Below are 25656 nucleotides of genomic sequence, written 5' to 3' on the forward strand. Positions count from 1 at the left end.
TCATAAATCTGTTTTACTACTTTCTGACTGAATTTTCAGGATATCATGAAAGGAATAATGCTTAACCTTGAAAAATTGATGAAAGAATTGGGCAACAAGGAAGCTCCTGAAGGAAGAGCATATCTGAGAATCCTGGGAGAAGAACTTGGGTACATGAAACTCAATGATTTCAAATTGCTGGGAAGCATGATTTTAAAGAGTGTTAAAACTCTTCAGACTATTCCCGAAATGGTATGTTTCTGGTGCACCAATGTGTGTTATTAATTTGGGTTTTTTCTACAAGATTTTTTTAAGATTTAGGTTGTGTTTATCTATTATGTAAAGAATGGTTATTTGATACCATATGAAAATAACATTATTTAAAATAAAATATCCAGTTTAGTCTGAAGGACTCTGAGAAACCCATGAAGAGTCCTTAATAACCAAGTGGAGTCCTCCTGGAAGATGGGTGAGAGGAAGGAGAAAGGGAAGGTTCAGATCTTATTATATGATTGAGATATCTGCTGGAACAATGCCCAAAACCTTAGTGTTGGCCATTATGTTATACTACTAAATTTCTAATTATGAAAATGTATATTAATATTAAGCAATAATTTGTCATGTTAAAAAGAAAAGAATATGTCGTTTAGGAATATTTGGTAAAACCCTTCTTTCGTTGAAGTAAACAAATGCTTTGCCATTGACTTTGGGGAAGCCAGAATGCTACACGTTATCTAAACCAATTCACCTTTGTATGTGTATGTCAAGGTAGATGATCTGCGTGTATCAAGGCAGGTGATAAAATCTAGTATTCATTTAAAGCTGAGATTTTGATAAACAGTCCTTACTACATTTTTTGAAGCAAGGAAACTGTAGAAATTAGATTCTGTACTCTATATGAAATTAATTTTTATACATTTACAATCATTCCACGATCAATTTTTAAAGTACGAAATGTAAGTATTTCAAAGTGTAGATTTGTTAGTGTTCATTTCCTTGTTTGATTCACAGATTGCACAAGCCATCTCAAAAGGTATTGACAAGGATTTATTTCTCCACTACATGTTCATGGACAATGAATTTGAGCTCCCAACTGGAGCAGGTTTGCAACTGAAGTTTGCCTTGTCTGGAATAGCAACACCTGGGGCCAAAGTAGCTATGAAGCTTCATCAAAAAAGCGTAAGTCTCAACAGCTGTCTATATTTTGTCTCCTCCTAATAATCTACAATCTCATTTAGGGATAAAACAGTAACACCAGAAGAATTTTAAAGAATACAAAATACTCTTGAAATAAAAAAACCAACTTACTTATTAGAGGTCTCCAGTTAATTTGTGGATGGCATTTACATTAAAGTAAGAAGTAATACATATAACAAATTAAGTATGAGACATAATAAAATTTATGAATTAAAAGTATTTAATGACCCTTTCAAAAATAACCCTTTTAATCTCTGTTTATTTCTCTCTCCTTGTTATCAAATGAGAACAGTACAAAAGCTACAGCATGTGAATTTGCTATTCAAACTAAACAGTTAATAAAAAATTTTGATGTGGCCAATTCAAAATGAAAATTTTGATTTTCAGTTAAAAGAAATATTGAAAATTGAGTTAAATGAAACATTTTTTGATCTGAAAAGAAACATTTTAAAATTGTAACAATTAAAGAGCATGTGACACAAAATCAATTATCTGGTTAAAATAAAAAAAAGTAAATTAAATATTTCCATTCTTTTTTACAGTTTTAATAACTATTTTGTTCTAATTTAGTCAATATTTTATATAAATTTCTCAATAGTTTCAGTTCACCTAAACTTTTAATTTTCCACCGTATGCATGATTTAAGTAAAAATAAAAAAATAACTCCTCAAATTTAGTACTGTTTGCCTTTTAGTTACCTTGGGAATCTTTTCCAGATTTTTGCATTCTGTCCCTTCTTTCTGTAATGGCCAAACCAAAAGCTTGAAAACAAGCTGTTTTCTGTTTAGAGAAATTCAAATCTTGGATCCATTTCTTTTTTTGTCAAATAGTTTACTCTTTTTTTTTTTTAAATTGCTATTTGTTTTTACAATGGAATACTGGCTCATGTCTTCAGATTTAAAAATACAGGCAAGTAGTTCCATGTATAAAATCTTTCTGAAGGATGAGTATTTTTACATTAAAGTAGGTAAGGTTCCTTGGTGTTATCATCTTGCTGTATTTGTTACATTACAGTTACCACTACGTGGTCTTTCTGCTTATGTGACTGGGGAATCAAATTTTTTGAATAGCAAAATCAATTATATAAAACCTACCTGTAGATTATCAAGAATATTACATTTGTTTTATAAAACCAGTAAGAAGTGTATTGGGCAAATAAATAGACCATTTTGTTTTTATTAAATAGATGCAAGCAGAACTCATTGCTAAACCTTCAGTAGCAATTGAGTTTGTAACACATCTGGGAATAAACATGCCTGAATTCGCTAGAAGTGGCGTGGAGATGAATTCTAATATATTCCATGAGTCTGGAATTGAAGCACATGTTAGTATGAAAGCTGGACAGCTGAAATTCAGCATTCCTGCTCCGAAGACTCCAACAAAGCTCCTCAGTATCAGGTAGAATGAGAACTTTCAAGGCTATGTTCTTCCCTTCTCTTCTTGGTTTTTATTGTGATGGAATTGAGAGGCTAGGGCAGGCATGGAGAAATTTTCAGTTCAGAAAATTCCCAGACGTTGTAAAACTGGGATAACTTCTTTTGTAAGATAAGCAAATAGCCCATATAAGTGGTGACTGGGAGTCATGCCTTACAGATTCTTTAATTTTTCACTATTTTCTGAAATTTTCAACAACATTCTTACTATTTCTGTTATTTTGTTTTCTTTCACATAAAATTATTATAATAGCAATGCCTTTTTTAGATTGAATTTAAATGAACTACTTGCGTTAATTTTAGAGAGGGTAAATGGCTCAATACACAGAATTATAATTATCAGTAATAATACTTATAATAATAAACCACTTAACCGTTTAACCACCAAATGTTATTTCATTAAGCCCCTACCTTAATAAGTGATTTTTATTCAGAAAATAAGCTTGTTAATAGGACAATGTCTGAACACCTGTCCTGGGAATAAATGGCTCACTTTTCTGTTCCAGCAATACACTACATTTGGTATCTCCATCCAAAACTGAAGAGATTCCACCTCTGATTGAGAACCGAGAAACCTGGACTTCTTGCAAGCCTTTCATTGCTGGTCTAAATTTCTGCACCAAATTATTGTACTCTAATGCCAGTGCCACAGAGGCAGCTCCATATTATCCCTTGACTGGAGAAGCCAGGTAAGCCATATTAGCATTAACTATATTTATTTTGTGTTCACTAAACTTCCGTCTTAGGGCTTAGTATCTACAGTACCCTCTCACATAAAGCTTACCTTTAAAAATCTTTAAAAACAGACTAACAGGAACAGCACAAAAAGAGAGCTATTGAGAACGGTATGATTTCTTCTGTTTGTGGTAGTGGACAAAATAGTTATTTACAAGACATTTGTTTACTCCTTCTTTAGATTTGAAGTTGAAATAGTGTCCACAGGCGAAGTGAAGGAATACTCTGCAAGTGCAAACTATGACCTGCAGAGAGAGGGAAATAACCTGGTAGACACCTTAAAGTTTGCTCTCCAGGCAGAAGGTAAGATTCTGAAAAAGCAATATGGTTTAGCTCAGTTTTGAACTGTGTCATTTAATGGGAAAAAGATTTGTATGAATAAATCATAATAGAATTCTTTACAGTATAAAATAGAATAGCATTTTCACACCCAAACAGGCCAACACTTTAACTTGCATTTCATTTCATGTATGCAACCCCAGTGCAAGATTTTCATGATCAGAGGCTGATTTTGTATACCAAAAATGCTTCCGCATGATTTAAATAAAAGTGTGATGTTGGTGAATGGAAGCAAGGAAGAGGAGAAGTTAATGGGTTCTATATAAGCCAGAGAAAAATACCATTTCTGATGAAATATGGAAATAAAGCATACAATTGAGAAGAACTGCATAAACAGCAAATTTTTCAAAGGGAGAATCTGTGGGATGGCAAGTTTACATAACAAAAGTAGTGACAGGATTAGTGGATCAGCCCATGGTGTGTTTAGAAGATGAGGAGAAACAAGATGACCCAGTTTCTGATTCAGACTCATCAAAGGTTGTGTTAGATCTTCAGGGTGATATACTTTCCAGTTGACCCTTTTTTATTCTGCTTTTAAGAAAAGTCAAAACAGATTCCATAGTTGTGAATAACCAAAGTACATTATATTTTCCAGGTGTAAAGCAGCATGAGGCCACATTGACCTTCAGGTACAACAGAGACAGAAAGATTTTGACCAGTGATGTCCACATTCCAGACGTTGATGTTGACTTTGGTACAAACTTCAGAATTACTGATGAATCCCTTCCTGGGAAAAAAGCATATACCTTTGTCTTAGACTTTAACAACAAGAAGATTTCTGAAGTTACCCTTACTGGCCAGATAAGGTAACTTAGAAAACCACTTAGACTTTTACAGATAACTTTGAATAAGATAGCTGAAGGTTTTATTGAAGGTAGAAAATTTTGGGAAATTTTATCCCATTTGGGAGAAATTGCATATATATAGAAACATAAAACGTTGTCATTCAAATGGTCTTTAAAAACCCTTGAAGTATTTTATTTGTAATCCATCATGTATACATCAAATAAATACATCTAGTACACCAACTGATCTTTCCTACTATATGTATATCTATAATTTGTATTACAAGTTCCTTGAGCTAGTTCTTCCATGTTTGCCTACACACGACTACAAGAATGACATTGTACTAGTGTTATTGCAGGTGTGATAATCCAAGGATATAAACAAGGCAAGGCTTGTTCAGAGAGGTATTATCTTTTACAGGATATGTTCAGCTCTAAAAAAAGTTATTACATCTCCCCATGAAGAAATCTAATGGCACTCAATAAGCAACAAAACCAAAAATGACTGAGAGTTTCCTGTAAAAATTCCCACGCTTCACGATGAGAATATTTCCGGGAACATCTACAGGGGAGCTAACAAAAATGTTCAGCCTGCCAGGGTTTCTAAAATTGTCTGCCTCACAAGCCCATAGTGAAATGAGCTGATCACATTCTTTAATAAACCTCAATCTTCCATGGAATTCTGTGATCTTGATGGTGCCCCGGGGAGTCTTTGTCTTTGCTGTTCATGCAGAATTGCCTCTGATATCAGTGGGAGCTTTGGACAGATGTCAGGGACCTCAATTCCCTTTCATTTGCACTAACATAATATTAGAAGTTTGCTCAAGTCAACAAAGTAATAGAGAGATAAAATAAATGTGAATAAAGGAAAATGAAGCCCAGTGGCATAATATATTTTGTCAAGTGTTTTGTTTCTATGTAATTCATGGCCACAGTCTTTATCCTTAGTAAAGAATTCAGCTTGATTAAGGAGTTCAGAATTTGATTCAGGTACAACTTTACAGGTACATATTTCCATCCATTATGAAATTAATATGGAATTATTATTGTGTGTATCTGCACAGTAGCATTATAATAATTTACCATAGATTTCCCAAAGTAACTAGAGAAGCTGAAAACATTCGTTGAATTGGAACAGAGTTTACAAATTTGATTCAATCTATTTTTTATGACACCTATTATGCCTTTACTATAGATTTAAATGCTGGAATTGCTCCTGAAACATCAGTGAAAAAGTAGAGTGAAATGGTTTATATTCACATTTACTTTTTGCTTTCACAGATATGCTGGAATGGAAGAGGCAATGTTACGAGGCACCGTTTCTGTTCCTCGCCTGCAAACCGAACTTAGAACTGAAGCATTGGTTAATTATTCACCAACCAAAGGATATCTTCAGATGAGCTCAGCTGCAACAACTCATGGAAACTCTATTTCAGAAACAGTTCTTCTCAGATATGGTAGGGGCAAAAACATGATCCATGTGTACAACCTATAAATTTAAACATCTTGTTACATTAGTTTTTAGTATATCCCTAAATAGAATAAGAATATTACTAATTTTACCCTTTTCTTTTAAATTCATGATTTTCAGATTCTGAGAAAGTTGAGCTAGAGTGGAATTCAGGTGCCAGTGCTGCTGTGAAAAAAATGTCTTCTGGCTTCCCAGTTGACTTTTCAGACTACCCAAAAACTTTAGAGAAGCATGCCAATGAACTGCTGGATCAGAAAGTGGCTCATACAGATATGACACTGCGACATATTGTGTCACAATTTATCGTGGTATGTTTCAACCTACAGTAGATATTACAGCTTGACCATATAGCCCTGGTGAATTCTTGCCTCCCCCATGGAAGTCAAAATGGGAACTACTTGTAAAAGCACTCATCAGATTAAATAAAATGTGTATTTCCAACTTTGATCGAACTAGTCACTGTATCAGATAACTTGGGCTCAGTACATGGATAGTTCACTGGCTTTCAGATAACTTACTGGGAAGATAACTAAAACTTGTTATTTACTTTGAAAAACTTGTCTCCTCATTGCAGGCAACTAACACCTGGCTGCAAAAGGCATCGAAAGATGTCCCCTATGCCCAGACTCTGCAAGACAAACTCAGTAGACTGCAGGAACTGAACATTCAGAAAATTAACCTGCCTGTTATCACCATTCCTGAAGAACTTTTCCTGAAAAGGTAGGGAGAGAAATTAGGATAGTCACACAGAAAACTGAAAATAGATATTTGGTCATATTTTTGAGTTATTTTATTTTACTTTGTTTTATAAAACAGCATGGAATTGCTGTAAACATTAGAATAAAGTTGGAATCATAACAAGGAATTTTAAGACCAGAGAGATGAAATTATATGGAGGAAATGATGCATGTCGTTAATACAGATTTGACTTTACAGCAGTCACTTCTGCAGTATATGAATAAATCCTGAAGCATTGTATTAAATAGTAATGAGAACGGAACAAAAATACAGTGTTCAATAATCTTTACTCTAAGTCACAGAATTAATGAAGCCAGGGTTCCCATAGATTGTGTCCTGCATCCCTACGGACCCTTTGTCTTTGCCCATAACCCTAATATCTCTACTTTTTCCTGTGCAGTCCTATTGGACAGTTCTTCCCATTCCCCTACACATACTGGTTGACCTCCACCAATATAGTACCCTGGCCTCTTCCCATGTCGGACTCCATCTGTCACTTGCTCAGAGCCAACGCATGCCGTGGTTGTACACATATGGACTGGATGCCTGCACTAGTTTGGGCCCATGTCCTCCACTTAAGAGAGAGTTTCACAGAACTTGCATGAATGTAATTACCCTTGAGGCTTTTATCCTTCTGTCAAATTTGATAGAAATCATCCAATATGTTAAAAATTTCTAAAAAGTAAGATTTGACAAACAAAAGGAGAGACTGGATTTGCCAGGATTTGCTCTCATTCCAGTTCCTAGCACATACTGTTCTTGCCATGTAGTGTTCATATCACATTGCTGCTTTGCCTATGCATACGAATTCATGGAACAGTGTTGCTTGGTAGTACCTTCAGAATACACCCACAGCTACCACTGTGATAAATAGAAACATGTCTGTATAGTTTTACCATGAGGTAGGGAAATATTGATGGCTGGAATGAATGTAAAGGACAACAGAAGCTAGTGTAAGATTGGATTACAAAAACAGATGGGAAACAGTCTTGCATTTTATCTCTCTTAGCGCTGTTTTTCCATGTACTATCTTTCACTGTGGTAATAGGAAACTGTATGTTAATGACACACATCTCTATTGCTTCCATTGTGTTCCTAAGCTAAGTATAAGCAAGGGAGAAACTGGTTTTTTTCTCCTATGTTCTTATCAGCAGTGCATATTATAATAATAATAATAGGAATTTCTACTGCTCTGTGATGTTGCTTTTGCTTTTTTAACCATTTGATATACAGGAACAAATTTCAAAAATGTTTCCTTAATTTTCATCTTAGGATGTAGCTCTAAGTGTAAAAAAGAAGATTTTGTAACGTAAAAGACCAGTTAGGCAAACAAGAAAAGCATCTTTGCCAGCTTATTGTTCATGCACGAATTAAGGCTGAGTTTCCTCCTGTTTTGCCTTTTCATAATGACACTTTTTCCCCACAAGCTTTTCAGCTGACAATCCATTTTTTCCAGTCCTAGCTCCTGGTCAAATGGTTAGATTCTTATTTATTTTTATTCAGAATAAAATAAATGCTGAATATTTGGATGAAACTTTTGAAACACTTATCATCAGAAAGATAAATTCTTTATAATTTAGGTTCTTACAACTTCTAATGTTAATAAGACTTTTCATGCATTTCTATAAGAATACATAACTTTTTTTAAGAAGAATATGATTGCCTTTTTCTGGTACTCAGCATGCCACATTGCATAAGTGCGGCAGTGGTTTTGGAGGATTTTTTTTTTCCTATATGTCAGCTATTTTCATTCAGATTCCTTCATTTTGAGGATCATTTTCATGCCAATACATCTTTTCATTAATGTTCACAAAGCAGATTTGGATTCTCAGAGTAGAAAATCAAATGCAAGATTCATAACAGTTGTGTATTTAGCCCTTTGAATGACACTCTTCACTTGTGAGCTAAAGTTAGTTAAGCTCTGAACAAAGAATCAGGAACCTTTGAATTCTAATCCAAAGTCTTACAGAAAGAATGTGTTTCTGGACTACTTGACCTATGAGTCTCCCTGATTCTGAAATAAGGGGAAAAAACACTGATAGAATCCGCTGATATCAAAAGTGCTTTCAGTAAATTCTGATACATGAGTGCTTAAAAAATGCTGATAATAACAGATGATTATTACATTTCTCTCTAAACCTAAAGTCAGGACATTGATATAAGCATGTAAGCTCAGTATCATGGGAATAGTAGGAATCATGGAAATTTCTGTATATGCTTCACGGATTTACAGTTTCTAATAGAGTCACTTTTATTTTCTAGTGAAGGCCGGATCAGATACAGCTTAAATAAAAACAGTTTTCTAATTAATATCCCGTTGCCATTTGGTGGAAGATCATCCCATGACATAAGGGTGCCACAGACTGTTAAAACACCTCCTCTGGTAATGGAGTCAATGGGAATAAGTGTGCCATCCCAGGAATACAGAATCCCAACATTTACTGTTCCAGAATCCTATCCTCTTCGTGTGCCTTTACTTGGCGCTTTAGAGGTCTCTGCTAATGTGTACAGCAACTATTACAACTGGACAGCAGCGTACACTTTGGCTAATAGCACCACAGAGAAAGCATCCAGCATAAGAAGTACTTATACCACGAATGCTGATTCAGTTTTTGAGCTACTTTCCTACAGTGTGAAAGGTAAGAATGTGTGCTAATACTGCAACGTTGGCAAAACTATTTTAATGACTTTATTTTCCATGTATCAGGTACAGCACATTCATTTTCCTGTTGCTTATTTGAAGAAAGGTGTTGTATAATCTCAAATCACTTTCTCTTTGTTTTTAAAGATATTATGTGAGTCTGTTTATTCAGGCCCTAAAGGTGAAGTCAATTTAATTCAATAAAGACTTTTAAGGTCCATATTTTCCTGGATACTCCCTACTGAAGAACAAGTCCTTCAAAACTGAAGGCATGATTCTACAAACACTGGTGTATCTGGCAAGTCAAGTGTTTTAAAAATCAGGTGTGCAGGCATATGTGTAGGTATGCCCACAGTTTATTTCTTGCTCTATTTTTATATAGAGAGAGATATATAATTTTTTTGTTGTTTATATATGTCCATACACTGCCATAACTACATAGCAGTTATCTGGGACTCAGACTGGATAGGTCTTAAGACTGGTATTTTTAAGTTAGGTCCTCTAAAATTGCAGTTTGAGTTCTCAGATTGCAAAAGGACAAGCTAACTTCAGTCTTTTCTAAACTCCCAACCATAAATGAAGCATGAAAAAGAAAACATGAAAAAACAGGAATGTTAGATATAGGTTATTCTTGAGAGTCCAGCTTCTTAATCTAAGTTTAAATAATGACATAACTTCGTGTTGTTTCCACATAATTATGTTAGTAGAGTAGTATAGAGATTTAATTTATTCATAGCTCAAAACTTTAGCCGCAAATATCAAAATAATAACAATTTTTATAGAAATATTCAGGATTTACCAAAACATTTTGGCCTTTAAAGCAAAATGGTGTAATAACAGTAATTGCAGTTCAAGCAGTAACATAAAAGCTTAGTGGCATCAGACAAAGTCTTAAAGACAAAAAGGTATAAATTACACTGTTATCTTTTGTCTCTTTTTCCCTATTTCAGGTTCCGGAGAAGCATCATATAATAGAAATGGATTCACCTGTGCATATGAAAATCACCTGAAGCACAGACTCTTAACATCAGTTTTTAAGTTGTCCAGGACAAAGAGTTACGAACCTAGTCCAGTTGCAAACTACACCATATCACTTATGGCATCCAGTACTCTGGGTCCTCAGCTTTCATTTTCCGGTGATATTGTTTCTGAAAAGACAAATAACGTGAATATCAATAACGTCAAGATGGAAGGGCAGCTGGAAGTGGCTTCTGTCTTTGCAAGAAGCATTTACACTCTGTCAAGCTCATACAATGAAAAGAGACGGGTTGTAGAAGGAAAATCAAATCTCAAGTTGGATTCTTCTTACCTTCAGGCTACTAATCAGATATCTGGTAGATACAGTGATGATTTATTTTCCATTACTTCAGTTTCTGATGTACAAAGCGGACTATTAAAGAACACAGCTTCACTGAAGTATGAAAACAGCCAGCTGAAAATGACATCTGAAACAAATGGGAGGTATCGACATATTGCAGGTGTCAATAAGCTTGAATTAATTTTGTCAAAGAAGATGGCAGCACTTCGATCTGAGTACCAAGCCACTTACAAGCAGACCCAGTATTATGCCTTGTTTGCAGGTTCTCTCAATTCCCAGGATCTTGTTTTCAACACTGATGTCTCTATGACTGATCAAAGGAATCGAGCGGCACATAAGTCATCACTCAATGTAAATCAGTATGGTCTAGCCAGCAGTGCAACCACGAATGTGCAGTTTAGTCCATTGACAATGCAGAGTGAAATGAATGCCAAACTTGATACTGCTGGAGGCTCCATGTCACTATCCTCTTCTGGGCGCTATGGTAAAAACAATGCAAAATTCAATCTAGGTGGAAGAGTGAGCCTAACAGAAATAACGCTGGGAAGTGAATATCAGAGTACAGTTCTGGGTATGGACAACAAACATGTTTTAAACTTCAGAGTTAATAGAGAAGGACTCAAGTTTTCCAATAATTTGCAAGGATCGTTCAAAGAGATTAAGTTGGAGTACACAAATGACTTGAATATTCCTGGCTTATCCTTAACATTTGCTTCGAAGTTAGACAACAGCTTCAGCTTTGACAAGTTCCACAAGCATGTTTTTGACCTACAGCTGCAGCCTAGCTCACTTACAGCTAAACTGAGCAATAATATTAAATACACTAAAACAGAAGTTTCCAACAAAGCAGAACTGCTCCTCGAGCCTCTGAAGCTGAACTTGGGTGGCAATGTCAGAGGAGCCTATGGAGCAGATGAAATAAGGCATACCTACACCATTACATATGCTGATCTAGCTGCAAACTTTAAAACAGATACAGTCGCAAATGTTCAAGGTGCAGCAGTGAGTCACAGAGTTAATCTGAATGTGGCAGGACTTGCTTCCTCAGTTACTATGAACACAAACTGTGACTCCAAATCTCTCCGTTTCAGCAATGCTGTGCGTTCCACTATGGCCCCATTTGCTATCACTGCTGACATACATACCAATGGTAATGGAAAGCTGATTGCTATGGGTGAACACTCAGGAGACCTTTACAGCAAATTCTTGTTTAAAGCAGAGCCTCTTGCTTTCACTTTCTCCCATGATTACAGAGGATCTACCAGTCATAACTTGATGTCTAGAGGAAGATACACTACCTTGCTTGATAACAAAGTTCATATGCTTTTTACTCCATCAGAGCAGTCAAGTGCTTGGAAATTGAAAAGTCAGCTAAACAATAATGTATATTCACAAGATCTCAGTGCTTACAATGATGCAGAAAAGACTGGTGTGGAACTTAGTGGAAGAGCTTTAGCAGATCTCTCTGTAATGGATACATCAGTCGTACTACCATTCACATCTGAAGAAGTTAATTTAATTGATGTATTGGGCCTCAGGGGCACTATGTCAGAGCCTCAAGAATTCAGCATCTCTGGCTCTGTGAAGTATGACAAAAATAAAGATATGCATGTTATTAACCTACCATTCTTGGAACATTTGCCAGTTTACTTCGAACAAATCAGAGGCACCATTCTATCCACACTGCAGGCCATACAAAGTTACCTGAAGAACATTAACATAGAACAACATATGAGAAAATACAAAGCAACTTTGGATAAACTCCCACAGCACATTAATGATTACATGGACAAATTAGATATGAAAGGCAGAGTTAGCAGCATGAAAAATAACTTGGTTGCTTTCACAAAGGACTACAGAATAACATCCGATGATCTGCAAATTATGCTGGAAAAAGCCATGGACAATCTTCGAGAAATACTGTCTCAGCTGCAGGTGTATCTGATACAAATTGAGCAATACATCAAAGATCATTATGAGCAGTATGACATTAAAGTACTTATTGCACAGCTTCTTGACCAAATAGTTGAAACAATGACAGCTTTAGATAACAAATACAAGATAAGAATGACCGTAGTTGACACTATTCAAAAATTGCAATTTTTTTTTCGCCAGTATTATCCTAGCAAAATTGGAAGCAGCACTTTGGCTTGGATTAAAAATGTAGATGATGAGTACAGGATTACAGCTAGGATACAGGAAAACCTAGAACAACTCAAGATTCACATTCAGAATATTGATGTCAGACGCATTGCAGAAAATTTGAAACAGCAAATTAAAATGTTTGATGCTAAAGAAGTTTTAGAAAAATTGAAGCATTCATTACCAATTGAAAAAATTAATGAAGTTCTTGAACAAATCAAAGACTTTATTCTAAATTGGATGGAGGAGTATGAAGTATCTGAGAAGATTAGTGCTTTCCGAGGTCATATGCACAAACTGATTGTAAAATATGAAATTGATAAGCAGGTGTATTTTTTAATGGACAGCATGATAGAACTGCTTAACCAGTACAGAATAAAAGAAACTGTCCAGAAACTGATCATCTACCTGAAAAATATTGATGTGAAGTCATGCTTTGATAAAGTTGTTGCTTTTATTGATGGTGCTGTCAAGAAAGTGCAAACCTTTGATTATGAAATGATGATAAAGGAAGTCAACAAGTTCCTTGACATGGTTATTAAAAAGCTCAAGTCTTTTGACTATAACCGGTTTGTCGATGACACAAATAACAAAATCCGAGAAGTAACACAGAAAATAAATACGGAACTCAGAAATCTAGAACTTCCACAGAAAGCAGAAGCACTGAAACAGTATATGAGAGATTTTAGAGCTGTGATTTCAAAATACATGGAACAACTAAGGGACACCAAGCTTGCTGCTATAATTAACTGGTTCAAGGAGCTCATAAACTCAACAACATTTGCTAATCTGAAAGCCAAGGTAAATGAACAGCTGGAAGACCTGCGAGAGAGGATTTCTGAAATGGATATTTCCCAGGAATTCCAGTGGTATCTTCAGAAGATAAGCCAATTCTACAGTTCTGTTGTCATATACATTTCTGACCAGTGGAACATAGCTTTTAAGAAAATCATTGCTTTGGCTGAAGAGTATGATCTAAAAAATTGGGCTGAAAATTTAAACCAGTTTGTTGAAACAGGATTTAAAGTCCCTGAAATCAGAACTGTTATAGTCACTATACCTGCCTTTGAGGTTAGTCTCCGAAGTCTTCGGGAAGCAACATTTCGAACACCAGACTTCATTGTTCCACTGACTGATCTGCATATCCCCTCCTATGAGATAAATATCAAGAGACTAAAGGATATGAAAATCCCAATGAAATTTACTACCCCAGAATTTATAGTTCTAAATACCTTTAAAGTTCCTTCCTATACAATTGACTTGAATGAGATTAAACTTCAGATTGTGAGAACAATAGACAAACTCATGTCTGGTGAATTTCAGTTGCCAGCAATTGAGTTGTATTTTAAAGACCTGAAAATGAGAGATATGCCTTTTTCCGACATTTCTTTCCCAGAAATACAAATGCCTCAGTTTCAAATACCAGAATTATTGATTCCAAAGCTAAATCTAAATGAGCTCCAGATTTCTAACATGAAGATACCAGAGTTCCAGCTTCCACGTATCCCACATACTGTGACTGTCCCTACATTTGGCAAATTGGCTGGTGCTTTCAGAGTCACCTCTCCATTCTTTACACTGTCTACACAAGCTGAGGTTCATAATACTACAATATCTGCAAACAGTCCAGAATTTGTGACCTCCCTTTCAGCTCAAACAACGTCCAAATTAGACTTCCTAGTTTTTAGTGTTACTGCAGATTCACGTCTCTTGGCCCCTGAGATGAAGCAGCTGAACCTTAAAAATTCCATGAAGGTCAACCACAGGTTCCTTAAAGTTGATCACACCAATGAAGTGGTATTTTTAGGGACTTCAGTAGAAGGTGAAGCTGAAACAAGAGCAAACTTATATACAACAAAAAATTCAATAGAACTACAGAATAATTTAATGGTCAAGTTGCAAAGAAAAATTTGGGTGCAGAGTGGAACGGCATATTCCCACAGACTGAATATTCCACAAGCTGATTTCTCCAGCCAGGCTGATCTGGTCAATAATATGACAACAGAGGTGGAAGCAGGACATATATCATTTACGTCCACTGGCAAAGGAAACTGGAAATGGGCTTCTCCTAATTTCTCCGATGAAGGCACTCATGATTCACATGCCACTTTCAGGGTTGAGGGCCCCATTATTACATTTTCTGCCAACAACAGAATAAATGATAAGTACCTGAAAGTCAACCAAGCTATGAGGTATGAATGTGGTTTCCTAAATTATGCAACACTTCAGATTCAGTCTGAAATTGAGTCACAGCGCGTGGGACGTAGCGTTCTGAATGTAAAAGGCACAGGACAGCTTGGAGGAATGAAAGTAGAATTAACAGGCTCTCACAACGCTCGGCTCAATGGACGGATCACTGGAACTGTAAATAATGAGGTTTCCTTCTTGGCACAGCCTTTTGAAATTCATCTATTAACAAACAATGATGGAAATGTGAAAATCAGCTTCCCAATGAAACTGACTGGCAAAATTGACTTCCTGAATAACTACGGTTTTGCACTCAGTTCCTCTGTTCAGCGGGTCAGCTGGCAAGCTATTGGCAGGTTCAATCAGTACAGATATTCCCATAATATGTCTGCTGGCAACAATGACGACAAAATTGAAGCTCATGTCGAAATGAATGGAGATGCCAACCTGGACTTCCTAAATATTCCTCTAACCATTCCTCAGCTTCAGGTTCCCTATGCTGGAATCAAAACTCCTCAGCTAAAAGACTATTCACTGTGGGAACAGGTAGGCCTGAAGGATTTATTGAAGACAACGAGACAATCCTTTGATTTAAATTTGAATGCTCGGTATGAGAAAAACAAAGACATGCATGTAATCCCACTTCCTTTAGCAACAGTGCATGAAGCACTTAATAAATACATCATTTTCTTCAACAAGCATTTTGAGAGAGGAAAAAACACTGCTTTAGATGTTCTCACAAAGTCATATAATGAAGCCAAAACAAAATTTGACAAATACAAAATACAGACATCACTGAACAAACTACCACGGACCTTCAGGATTCCAGGATACACCATTCCAATTGTGAATATTGAGGTTTCTCCTTTTACTGCTGAGATGCCAGCCTTTGGTTACATGCTCCCAAAAGAAATAAGCACAACAGGATTCACAGTCCCATTTATTGGCTTTTCAGTACCATCTTACACACTAGTCTTGCCTTCTCTGGAGCTTCCAGTCCTTCATGTCCCACAGGATCTACGCACTCTAAAGCTTCCTAGATTCAGAATCAATAGTCCGTCAAACCACATCTTAATTCCTGCCATGGGAAACATTACTTATGACTTCTCATTTAAATCCAGCGTGATCACTTTAACTACAAATGCTGGGCTGTTCAATCAGTCAGATATTGCTGGGCAACTCAGTGTCTCATCCTCTTCTGTCATTGATGCACTGCAATTTAAGCTGGATGGTTCAACAAGTTTGACAAGAAAAAGGGGGTTGAAGCTGGCCACAGCATTGTCCCTGAGCAATAACAAATTTCTAGGGGGAAATCATGACAGCACTATTAGTCTCACAAAGAGGAACATGGAAGCTTCAGTGGCAACAAATGCAGAAATCAACACACCAGTTTTAAAAATGAATTTTAGCCAAGAACTTTCTGGAAATACTAAATCTAAACCGACTCTTTCCTCAGGACTAAAATTAATGTATGATTTTAATACTCCTAAATATGGCACCAGCGCTAAGGGAGGAATTGCTCACAAACTTGCTTTAGAGAGCCTTACATCTTATATATCAGTAGAAACTTCTACAAATGGGGATATTGATGGAGTATTTTACACTGGAACTGCATTTTCTGGAAGTCTAGACCATGAGGCAAACACCTATCTGAATGCTAATGGAGCTCGGTCATCTCTCAAGCTTGAGGCTCACTCCAAAGCAGATGGACTCTGGAACAGTGAAATGAAAGAAATACTTGCAGTTGAAGCATCTACCCGACGTGTTTATGCAGTCTGGGAGCACAATGGGAAGAACTATGCACGATATAGACCTCTTTTCACAACAACGGGGGCTCAGAGATGCAAAGCAACCTTAGAGCTGGCTCCTTGGGGTATATCAGCAGATCTTCAAATTCAAGCCAGTCAGCCAAATTCCTTCCTGGACACAGCCTCAGTTAATCAAGTTGTTGTAATGAAAATCAGTACTGCAAACCAGAAAGTTGGCTGGAAGGGTGAAGGCCAAATTCAGTCATTCTCTCTCAGTCATGATATGCAGTTATCAAATGAAAAATCAAAGGCAAAGTTTGATATTTCTGGATCTTTGGAAGGACACATGGACTTCCTTAAAAACATAAAGTGTCCCATTGCTGAGAAGAGCTTATGGGATATCTTGAAGTTGGACGTCACTACCAGCGCTGACAGAAAACAGTACTTAAATGGTTCAGCATCCCTCGTGTACACAAAGAGTGATGATGGTTACTTTTTCCCCATACCAGTGAATAAGCTGACCAATGGCTTCACTTTCAGTATTCCTGAGTTACATCTAAAAGCTCCAAACCCTGTTCTCAGCACTCCAGAGTTCAGAGTTCCTTTCACCACTCTCCAGGTGCCAGCATACACCATTGACTTGCGCAACATAAAAATTCCACAGACGCTAAACACAATGCCATTTGATGTCAATTTACCCACACTGCCAAAACTAAGATTCCCCAAAGTGGATGTGGGAGCCAATTATATTACATTAGAAGAATATAAGATACCATATTTTGAGGTGACAATACCTGAGTACCAAATAACTGTGTCCCAATTCACTCTTCCTAAGAGTATTTCTCTTGGCAGTTTCCATGTAGATCTGGATGAAGTAGCTAACAAGATTGCAGATTTTGATCTGCCTACAATTACAATTCCTGAACAGCAAATTGAGATCCCCCCTCTCAAAATATCCTTGCCTGCTGGAATTTACATCCCATCATTTGGTGCCTTGACTGGATCTTTCAAAGTTGCTTCCCCTTTGTACAATGTCACCTGGAGAACAGACTTAACAAACAAAAAGGACTCTTTCGAACAATCCATTGACTCTACCTGCAGCTCAACATTGCAGTTCCTAGAGTATGACTTGAATGGTAAGACATTAAAATTCCATATGCCACAATTTGGGGGGAAATACTGTATACTGGGTTTTTCCCATTTTTTTTTCCCTAGGACTTTGCATGTGAAGGTGTTGCTGTCTATTTAGCATTGACATTAGATTATACTTCTTTTATCATCAGCAGCATTTTTTCATAAATCATTATCAGAGTCTCAGTCAGTCACCCTGAAGGCTAATGACTAGATACATGTATAACTAATGGCATACTGTGAAAAAAATGGAAAAGATCTCTTTTCTGTGTAGCAGTTTCTTACTTTAAATTGCGAACAACATAACATTCCCCCATTACTTATGATAATACATGTAAAGGAGAGAAGGCAGGCTGACTTTTTATCTGATTCAGTTCAGATAAAGAAATACCTATCTTTTTCCTTAGGAACTAAGCATATTTGATTTCAAAAAGTATTTCAACTCAGAAACTCTGGAGTCCCATAGAGCATTGAGTTCTAGACTTTATAATAATACTAAAAATATACATCAGAATGAAATTCTAAACTCTCAAGAAATTAGAATCCCCATTTGTGATCTGCATGAATGCGAAATGTTATATCCATACTGTTCTAAATATAGAGAAAAATTGAATCTTAAAATGCTCCAGTTGAACAAATATTTTCGTATCTTTCTATTTGGGGCATTATGGGATTCAGTTTCTTGATGCATAATTTTACATGCTACTGAAACACCCCACAACTGGCCATCTAACATACAACTGGATATTTGGTATTGCTTGTTGGTAAGTTCTGGAAATACACACATTTGTAATCTTTTTCACAGTTGTTTCAAACTATAAATATGAAGAAGGGATGTTTGTTATGAAGACAACGGGCAGCTTTTCACATCGTGACATGAGCGCAAACTACAAGGAAGATCTTACTGTTTCAGGAGTTAGGTAAAGATTTGCTCTAATAATATAATTTATAATAGACAAAATTGCCACGGATGTATTGTTGCTTTGATCTCTAATGCCCCGGAATGCTTTGCTGTAATTAATAAGAACCTATGTAACTACCCTGTCATTATCAGCTGTGCCTTTTTCCCTTCTTGAGATAGCTGGAAAGCTGTTCCCTCTCAGCATTTCTAGAATAGCTTTTCTCAGCAGCCCCATTTCAGAAAACTGCTGAGATACAAACACAGTATTTTATAATCAGCGCAGTTCTAGATCTGACCATCAACATAGGGTCATGGGTTTTTTTTCCACTGGATCCCTCTGTCACCACAAGCCGTTAAAGAGTAATTTTTATTCACAAGTACCGGCACTAGGGATTACAGATTTGGCCTTCTAACTGCCTGTTTTGATCTGCAAATGTTGTGTTGATATATTCAAGGGAGAGAGTCTGTGAGGGCAAGTACAAATGGAGATAAAAAATACTGCCTGTACTTGTGTTGGTGGAAAAAATTGCAGTCAGCTTGTAGAAGTCTGTAGAAAGCTGACAGTGGTACAGCTGCAGATTTTGTTTTGCTGCCCTAATTTAATGAAAATTCTGAACAGAGCTCAATGTAGTTTTATCTAAAACAGGAAAATCGGAGTGGTGTGAGGTTTTGAATGTGTTAGGCTAAATCCTAAGAAATGTGGATAGTAAAACCCTACATTTTCTTTTGATGACAAAGGCATTGTTTACATACATATGTATAAAATAGGTGGTATTGTATTTAGACATACTGCATTGGGCTGGTGCTTTGTGCATTCCTTCATAGCTGTGTATTCACTGTTGTAGAGTCATGGACAACACTGCATCACTAGACATCATCAGCCCAACTTTTACAGACATTCATATGCGTTATCAAGAGACTGACAGGAGCTTATCCAGCTCAGTATCTTCACCGTCTGCTGGGACTTTGGGCTATGTCATTGAAATGGATGCTGACATTCTCACGGCGAAAGTTTACTACCGAACTCGGGTAAGCTTGATATGAGCAATAAAAAGCACACCTCTGGGTGTGGTCAGAGGAAAAGTTCCCGTTTAAAGTTTGTGCGTGTTTATGTTAAGACATAAATTAATCACCCTTTGTCCAAAGAAAAAATATATTATTGGTAATTAAAGTTTTTGTTTCCTACACTGGCCTTTCCAATACTAAAAGTAGCACCTGTGTGATGAGGCTGTTTCCACACAGTTGATTTTGCCCTCTCCTATGATCCAGAAGACACACCCACTGAAAGTGAAGAAAGTACAAAGCCAGTTTTAGATCAGCCACCCATCAGGTTTAATGTATACCCATCAGGCTACTTATAATTGCTACAGAAGTGGCCATTATAGGAATTAGGCCACTGGAAGAGGTCAGACCATCCGTAGAGTGTCTTTTTAAATCCGTTAATATATCACAATGTATTATGAGAATTAAAAACCTTACTAGATTTGCTAACAAAACATGCTATTATTATTGGCATACTACAACAATTTCAAACTTAAAATCTTACCTTCCAAAATTATATACTAATTTAGGAATCAAAAGCAACTCATAATTCACTATTTACTACTGAAAACTGGAAAATTTGTTCGTAAATAGATTCTCATTCGATGATCTTTAACTACTCTGAGTAACCCTCTAATTTCTCTAATTGATTTAAATGACTAGAAAATGAAATCCTCTAATATTTTCATATTAAGAAAATGCTCTTTGAATTCACTTTAAAAGATTTCAAGAATGAGTAGAAGGCTGATTTTCCAAAGTTATTCACATGCCTTATGAGACATGATAGGCATTTAATAGAAAGGAAGGAAAAATCTTATTTGCAGTCAAATTTTTAAAAAGACCAGACTAAGTTATGTTCTGGTCCTGCTGTTTGAAGAGGCACAAAGTAGCTTGATACAATATAATTTCTTCCAAAATAACCGTTCAAGATGAGAGCAAACGCACAGTAAACAAAAAATTGTAGTGTATTTCTCCTAATATATAATAAAATTAAAGATGCAAAATGAGACTATTGAAATACACTTATAAATAATATCGGATTTGTTTTATATACAAGCTACCTTTTTCTTATCCTGTTCTATATTTTCAGTCTGCTCCTCAGAAGGACATTGACATATTGAAAAGTGAGATATCCTTCAAGAAACCTGACCTGATTCAAATGAAATTCAACTGGAAAGAAGATGCTGCCAAAGACTTGCTGTTGGGTCTGAAAGAAAAAGTGCCTAAAATGACAAATGCAGTCTATAGGTATGTTAATCGGTATCATAAAGAGCATATGGGACTGGAAATTAGTGCTGCCACCTTAAAGATGAAGAATATCATGCAGAATAATGCTGACAAAGCATACACATTGGCTGTAAAACAAATAGATCAAATAGATGCTCAGCTTCGCACAGCTGCCAATGAGGCCTCTGACAAATATCAGGAGATGAAGTTCAAAGCTAAACAGCTGTATCAAAAAGCAGCAGATCAAGCTGAACAGTTTGACTATGGAAGAATAAAAGCAAAGCTTTTGGATGCTACAATTGACATAATAGAAGAGTATCACAGGAGAATAAAACACCTAATTGACTCAGCCATTGAATTCCTGAAGACAACAAAATTCCAGGTCCCTGGGCTGTCTGAAAAGTACACTGGTGAAGAAATATACCTTATGACTACAGAGAAGGTAGCAAAAAATGCTGATTTATGCCTTTCAAAACTTCAGGAGTACTTTGATGCCTTGATTGCAGCTATCAATGAGCTGGAAGTCAGAGTTCCTGCTTCTGAAACAATTCTTAGAGGTCGTAATGTACTTGATCAAATTAAAGAAATGCTGAAACATTTGCAGGAAAAAATCAGGCAGACATTTACTACTCTCCAGGAAGCTGACTTTGCAGGAAGGCTTAAGCAACTGAAACAAGTAGTGCAACAAGTTTTTCAGAAGGTAGAAGGAATGGTTAGAAACTTGCAATCCAAAAATTTTGGAGACATCAAAGTCCAAACGCAACAGCTGTACAAAGATGCAATGGCTTCAGACTATGCACAGAAACTGAGATCCTTGGCAGAAGATGTTAAAAAATACATTTCTCAGTTTAAAGATTTTAGCCAGAAGACATTCCAGGACCTTTCAGAAAAGCTGCACCAGCTGCTCCTCTATGTAAAGGCGTTGAGGGAGGAATATTTTGATCCAACTACACTTGGATGGTCAGTGAAATACTATGAGGTGGAAGACAAGGTACTAGGATGGCTGAAGAATCTAATAGATACACTAGTGGACTGGCACAACAAGTATGTTGGAGATCTTGCTGACTCGGTTACACATCTGACAGACCAAATAAGAGAATTGGTGGAAAACTACAGCCAGGAATATTATGACCTTATAACTGATGTTGAAGGAAAAGCAAAACAGAAGCTCATGGAGCTCTCATCTGCTGCTCAGGAAAAAATCCGATATTGGTCTGCAGCTGCTAAGAGGAAAATCGATGAACATAACAAGCAAATCAAAGAAAAACTCCAGGAGATCTATGGGCGGCTTAGTCACTCCCAAGAAAAGCTAATCAGTGAGGCCAAAAGGTTAATTGATCTAACTATAGAAAATTACTCTGCATTCCTGCAATATATCTCAGAGCTTCTTCGTTGGTTTGAGCAAATAACAGCTGAGAGCATAAAGCCATATATAGCTGTTCGTCAGGGAGAGCTTAGAATAGATGTGCCCAAGCCATTTGACTGGCAGTCCATTTACCAAATGCCCCAAAAAAGCAGAGAGGCACTCAGAAAAAAAGTGGAACTAACACGCACACTGATTCAGCAAGGCATTGAGCAAGGCTCCAGGAAATGGGAAGAAATGCAAAGATTCATTGATGAACAACTTGCCACTGAGCAACTGAGTCTTCAGCAGATTATGGAAAATATACATCAGCGCATGGAGACCTGAATGGACATGCAGAAGAGGAGAAGTAATAAGTTTGTACCACAATGTATTTAAAAATAACAGCAATCAGCATACTGGAGCTTCGGGTAGATACTGTTTGAATCTATATTTGTAAATGAAAACTGAATAATCTACACTAGGTTATTTTAATGAGCTTAATAAGCCAATAAATGAGTTCTTTATTACATTTTTGTGTCATTCATTACAGCTACTTTTACTTGGACCATAGGGCTTAATCCAACAATTGTCAAGGTCAATGGGAAGTCTTTGCTTTGATTTCACTGTATGTTGGATCAAGCCAATAATGTGCAATACATATTGTAAATAGTCACAAAAGCTATGGAAAACACAGAGTAAACAGGTTTTAAGATAAAGGTCACATTCATAAGCCAGTTGAAGAACGACTTGGAAACACATTTATTTCCCAGCATAGAAATACCTTCATTGATAAGCTTGGGAGAAAAAGAAGAGGAAAAGAGCATGTACAAAAATACGAAGAAAAAAATTAATGAATTCTGGAAATAACATCAAAAAGTGAAAAAGAACATAGAAATATAAACATATATAGAAATCTGACTCCTGGAAAACTGCAGATAATAATACCAATGTTCTGTTAAGAAAAATAAATTTATGCATGTATCAGTTTTCAGAAAACTACGCCAAGAATTTTAGATGGGTTTTCTTTCTACTGGCTAATTTATGGTTCAGAAATACAGGGTTTTCTTACCTGTTTCCCCATGATATTTCTGGTTTCACATCAAATTGTCTAACTTTTATGTATCACGAGTTTAGTTAACTGTCAAAGTTTCACTGACATCACTGTATATGATGGGAGTCAAAAAGTTTTCCCCTCAGTCTCCTAGGCTGAAGCCTAGACCTCATTTAAATGAATTCTCGATTTAAAGATGAATTTAAATAATGTTGAAGAATTCACTCACAAAATAGGACTACTTTTGAGTGGAAAAATGCGTGGACCTGTATGGTTTATTTTCAGCTGTTGGAATACTATATAGATAGTCCTTGAGAAAGGCATGCTCGGGCTGAAATAATGTTACCTCTTTGCGAATAAACTCTTTAACAAACGACACGAGAAATGTTGTGTACATGTCTGTTTTGATACAATCAGTTCACTCTGTAATATGGTTGTTGCTTGTTCATTTATGGGAAAACAGAGAGTCTGGTTTCATCCCATGGTATGATTCGTTACATATATGAAGCAACGGAGCACCAGTTTACAAATACCCGAATAAGTTTTGTGGCAGCAGATACAATTTACAGCACAGAGCAGCACCGCGCCAAGACGCTAGCGCAGGTCCTGGAAACGAGAGAGCCCAGTGCCCGTGTTGAGTTTTTGCAGCAAAAACGCTCCCACCTCCACAACTGGTCCACACCGATCTAGCAAGGTCTCAGAGCAAGTTGGGCTATACGACTTTGATATCCCTATTGCCAGATAATATTATTACCCGAGTAGGTCTGCTAGTAATGATTTTTCTCAAATGAGCTACATTAACCCCAAAATCGGAATCTGAGAAGCACAGGAGTATACACTCACCTATCTAGCCCTCAGCAGAGTGCAGGCATCTCTTAGAAAGTAAGATAAATCCGTTTTCTCTTTAGAGCTTTCAGCCATCACAAATGCAGCAATACTACTCAAAGATGTGGATTAGTCCCCTGTGAACTGTAAAATAGGGAGTTTTCATTCTGAATAGAACTAATCTGCGTATGTCACCCTGCCTGGGGGAACCAGAGGTATAAAAATCCCTGTTTACATGCCCTACTGAGTATCCCAGTAAATAAAGATGTTGGCTGCAGAGCCCTTTCACCTTCATTCACAAGGAAACTGAAGCCTATGGGTCATCTGATCTTTATTTGATGTCAGATTGCACAACTCTTTTCCCTGAATTTCACAAATGTTTAAGCACAACCAGATTTCTCAGACACTGTCTGATTCTTGCTTCCCTTCATCATGACAAACAGCCCCATGAAACAAAGGACAATAGAAGAAATTATAAAAGTTACGGGAGAAGAGAGATTTAAAGTTTTGTTTTCTTTTGTTTTCCCCCTCATGGCTATTTATTTCTGTCCATCACCCATAGTTCTTGGGAGGGTTATAAATTCCAAAAAAGGATTTACTTACAAGGAATGGGTTAACTGAATAATAAATATGCCAAATAGCATAAATACTGGCTCTCTTTGGCAAGAGCGAAGCTTCCCAAGAGCGAACACAATAGTTTGCACACTAAACTGTGGTTAGAAGTTAGAGGAGATTTCCAAGTCTCATAGCAGCGTTGCCGCCAATTGGATTAAAGCTCTCAATCCTGTAATCGATGTGACAGCCATCTTGCAGTCATCCCACAGTTGGTTTTGGGAGGGCCTGGAAGCAGAACATTGCTCTCAAAAACGAGATCTTGCTGGAACTTAGCTGCTGTTAAATCCCCACAGCAGAGAGGTCATCTCAAGCACCCCTTTGAAACGCCGGCAATGTTTTGACACAGGAAGGGGGGTGTGTGTGCATAGGTGCGTCCCACAAGCATGTACAACCAGGTGTAACTTTATTTTCCACGGCTTTTCCTGTGGTATGTTTGTTGGTTTGTTTTTCTTTCAGGTTCAAGCAAATTTTAGCCTTATTTTCCAACTAATATGTTACGGAAATGTAGACAAAACCACAATTATTCCAATTATGCTGCAATTCACTCCACTTATGAAACGTTTGCAATATAATCATTTGAAATATTACTAGTTCTATTTTGGCCTCTTTTTCAGTCTAGTTTATATATTAAGAAATATTGTATTTCATTAAATTGAATTGTGTGGGAGATAACTGGGAATCAGCAACTATCTGGGGCTCAGTGACACTGTTTCTTTTTTTTTTTTTTCCTATAGTCTTCATCATCTGAATTCTCATAAATGCCAGAGGGGCTTTTCTTTATAATTTATAGCAAGTATCAGACATAGA

General features: G+C 36.6%; 1 protein-coding gene across 1 annotated transcript in view; it reads left to right on the forward strand.

Moving 5' to 3' along the window:
* The window catches only part of APOB (apolipoprotein B), a 37767-nt gene extending 13982 nt beyond the window's left edge, over window positions 1-23785 (forward strand). The window contains exons 16-29 of the mRNA XM_075144972.1: window positions 40-231; window positions 991-1158; window positions 2363-2574; window positions 3116-3298; window positions 3526-3647; window positions 4279-4489; window positions 5750-5925; window positions 6060-6247; window positions 6514-6659; window positions 8940-9316; window positions 10269-17849; window positions 18650-18764; window positions 19591-19774; window positions 20877-23785. Of these exons, the coding sequence (XP_075001073.1) occupies window positions 40-231; window positions 991-1158; window positions 2363-2574; window positions 3116-3298; window positions 3526-3647; window positions 4279-4489; window positions 5750-5925; window positions 6060-6247; window positions 6514-6659; window positions 8940-9316; window positions 10269-17849; window positions 18650-18764; window positions 19591-19774; window positions 20877-22703 (11682 nt within the window). The 3' untranslated portion in view covers window positions 22704-23785. The remainder of the gene's footprint in view (window positions 1-39; window positions 232-990; window positions 1159-2362; window positions 2575-3115; window positions 3299-3525; window positions 3648-4278; window positions 4490-5749; window positions 5926-6059; window positions 6248-6513; window positions 6660-8939; window positions 9317-10268; window positions 17850-18649; window positions 18765-19590; window positions 19775-20876) is intronic.
* The last annotated feature ends 1871 nt before the right edge of the window (window positions 23786-25656 follow it).

The sequence above is a fragment of the Calonectris borealis genome, chromosome 3, assembly GCF_964195595.1.
Source record: "Calonectris borealis chromosome 3, bCalBor7.hap1.2, whole genome shotgun sequence".
Classification (NCBI taxonomy): Eukaryota; Metazoa; Chordata; class Aves; order Procellariiformes; family Procellariidae; genus Calonectris; species Calonectris borealis.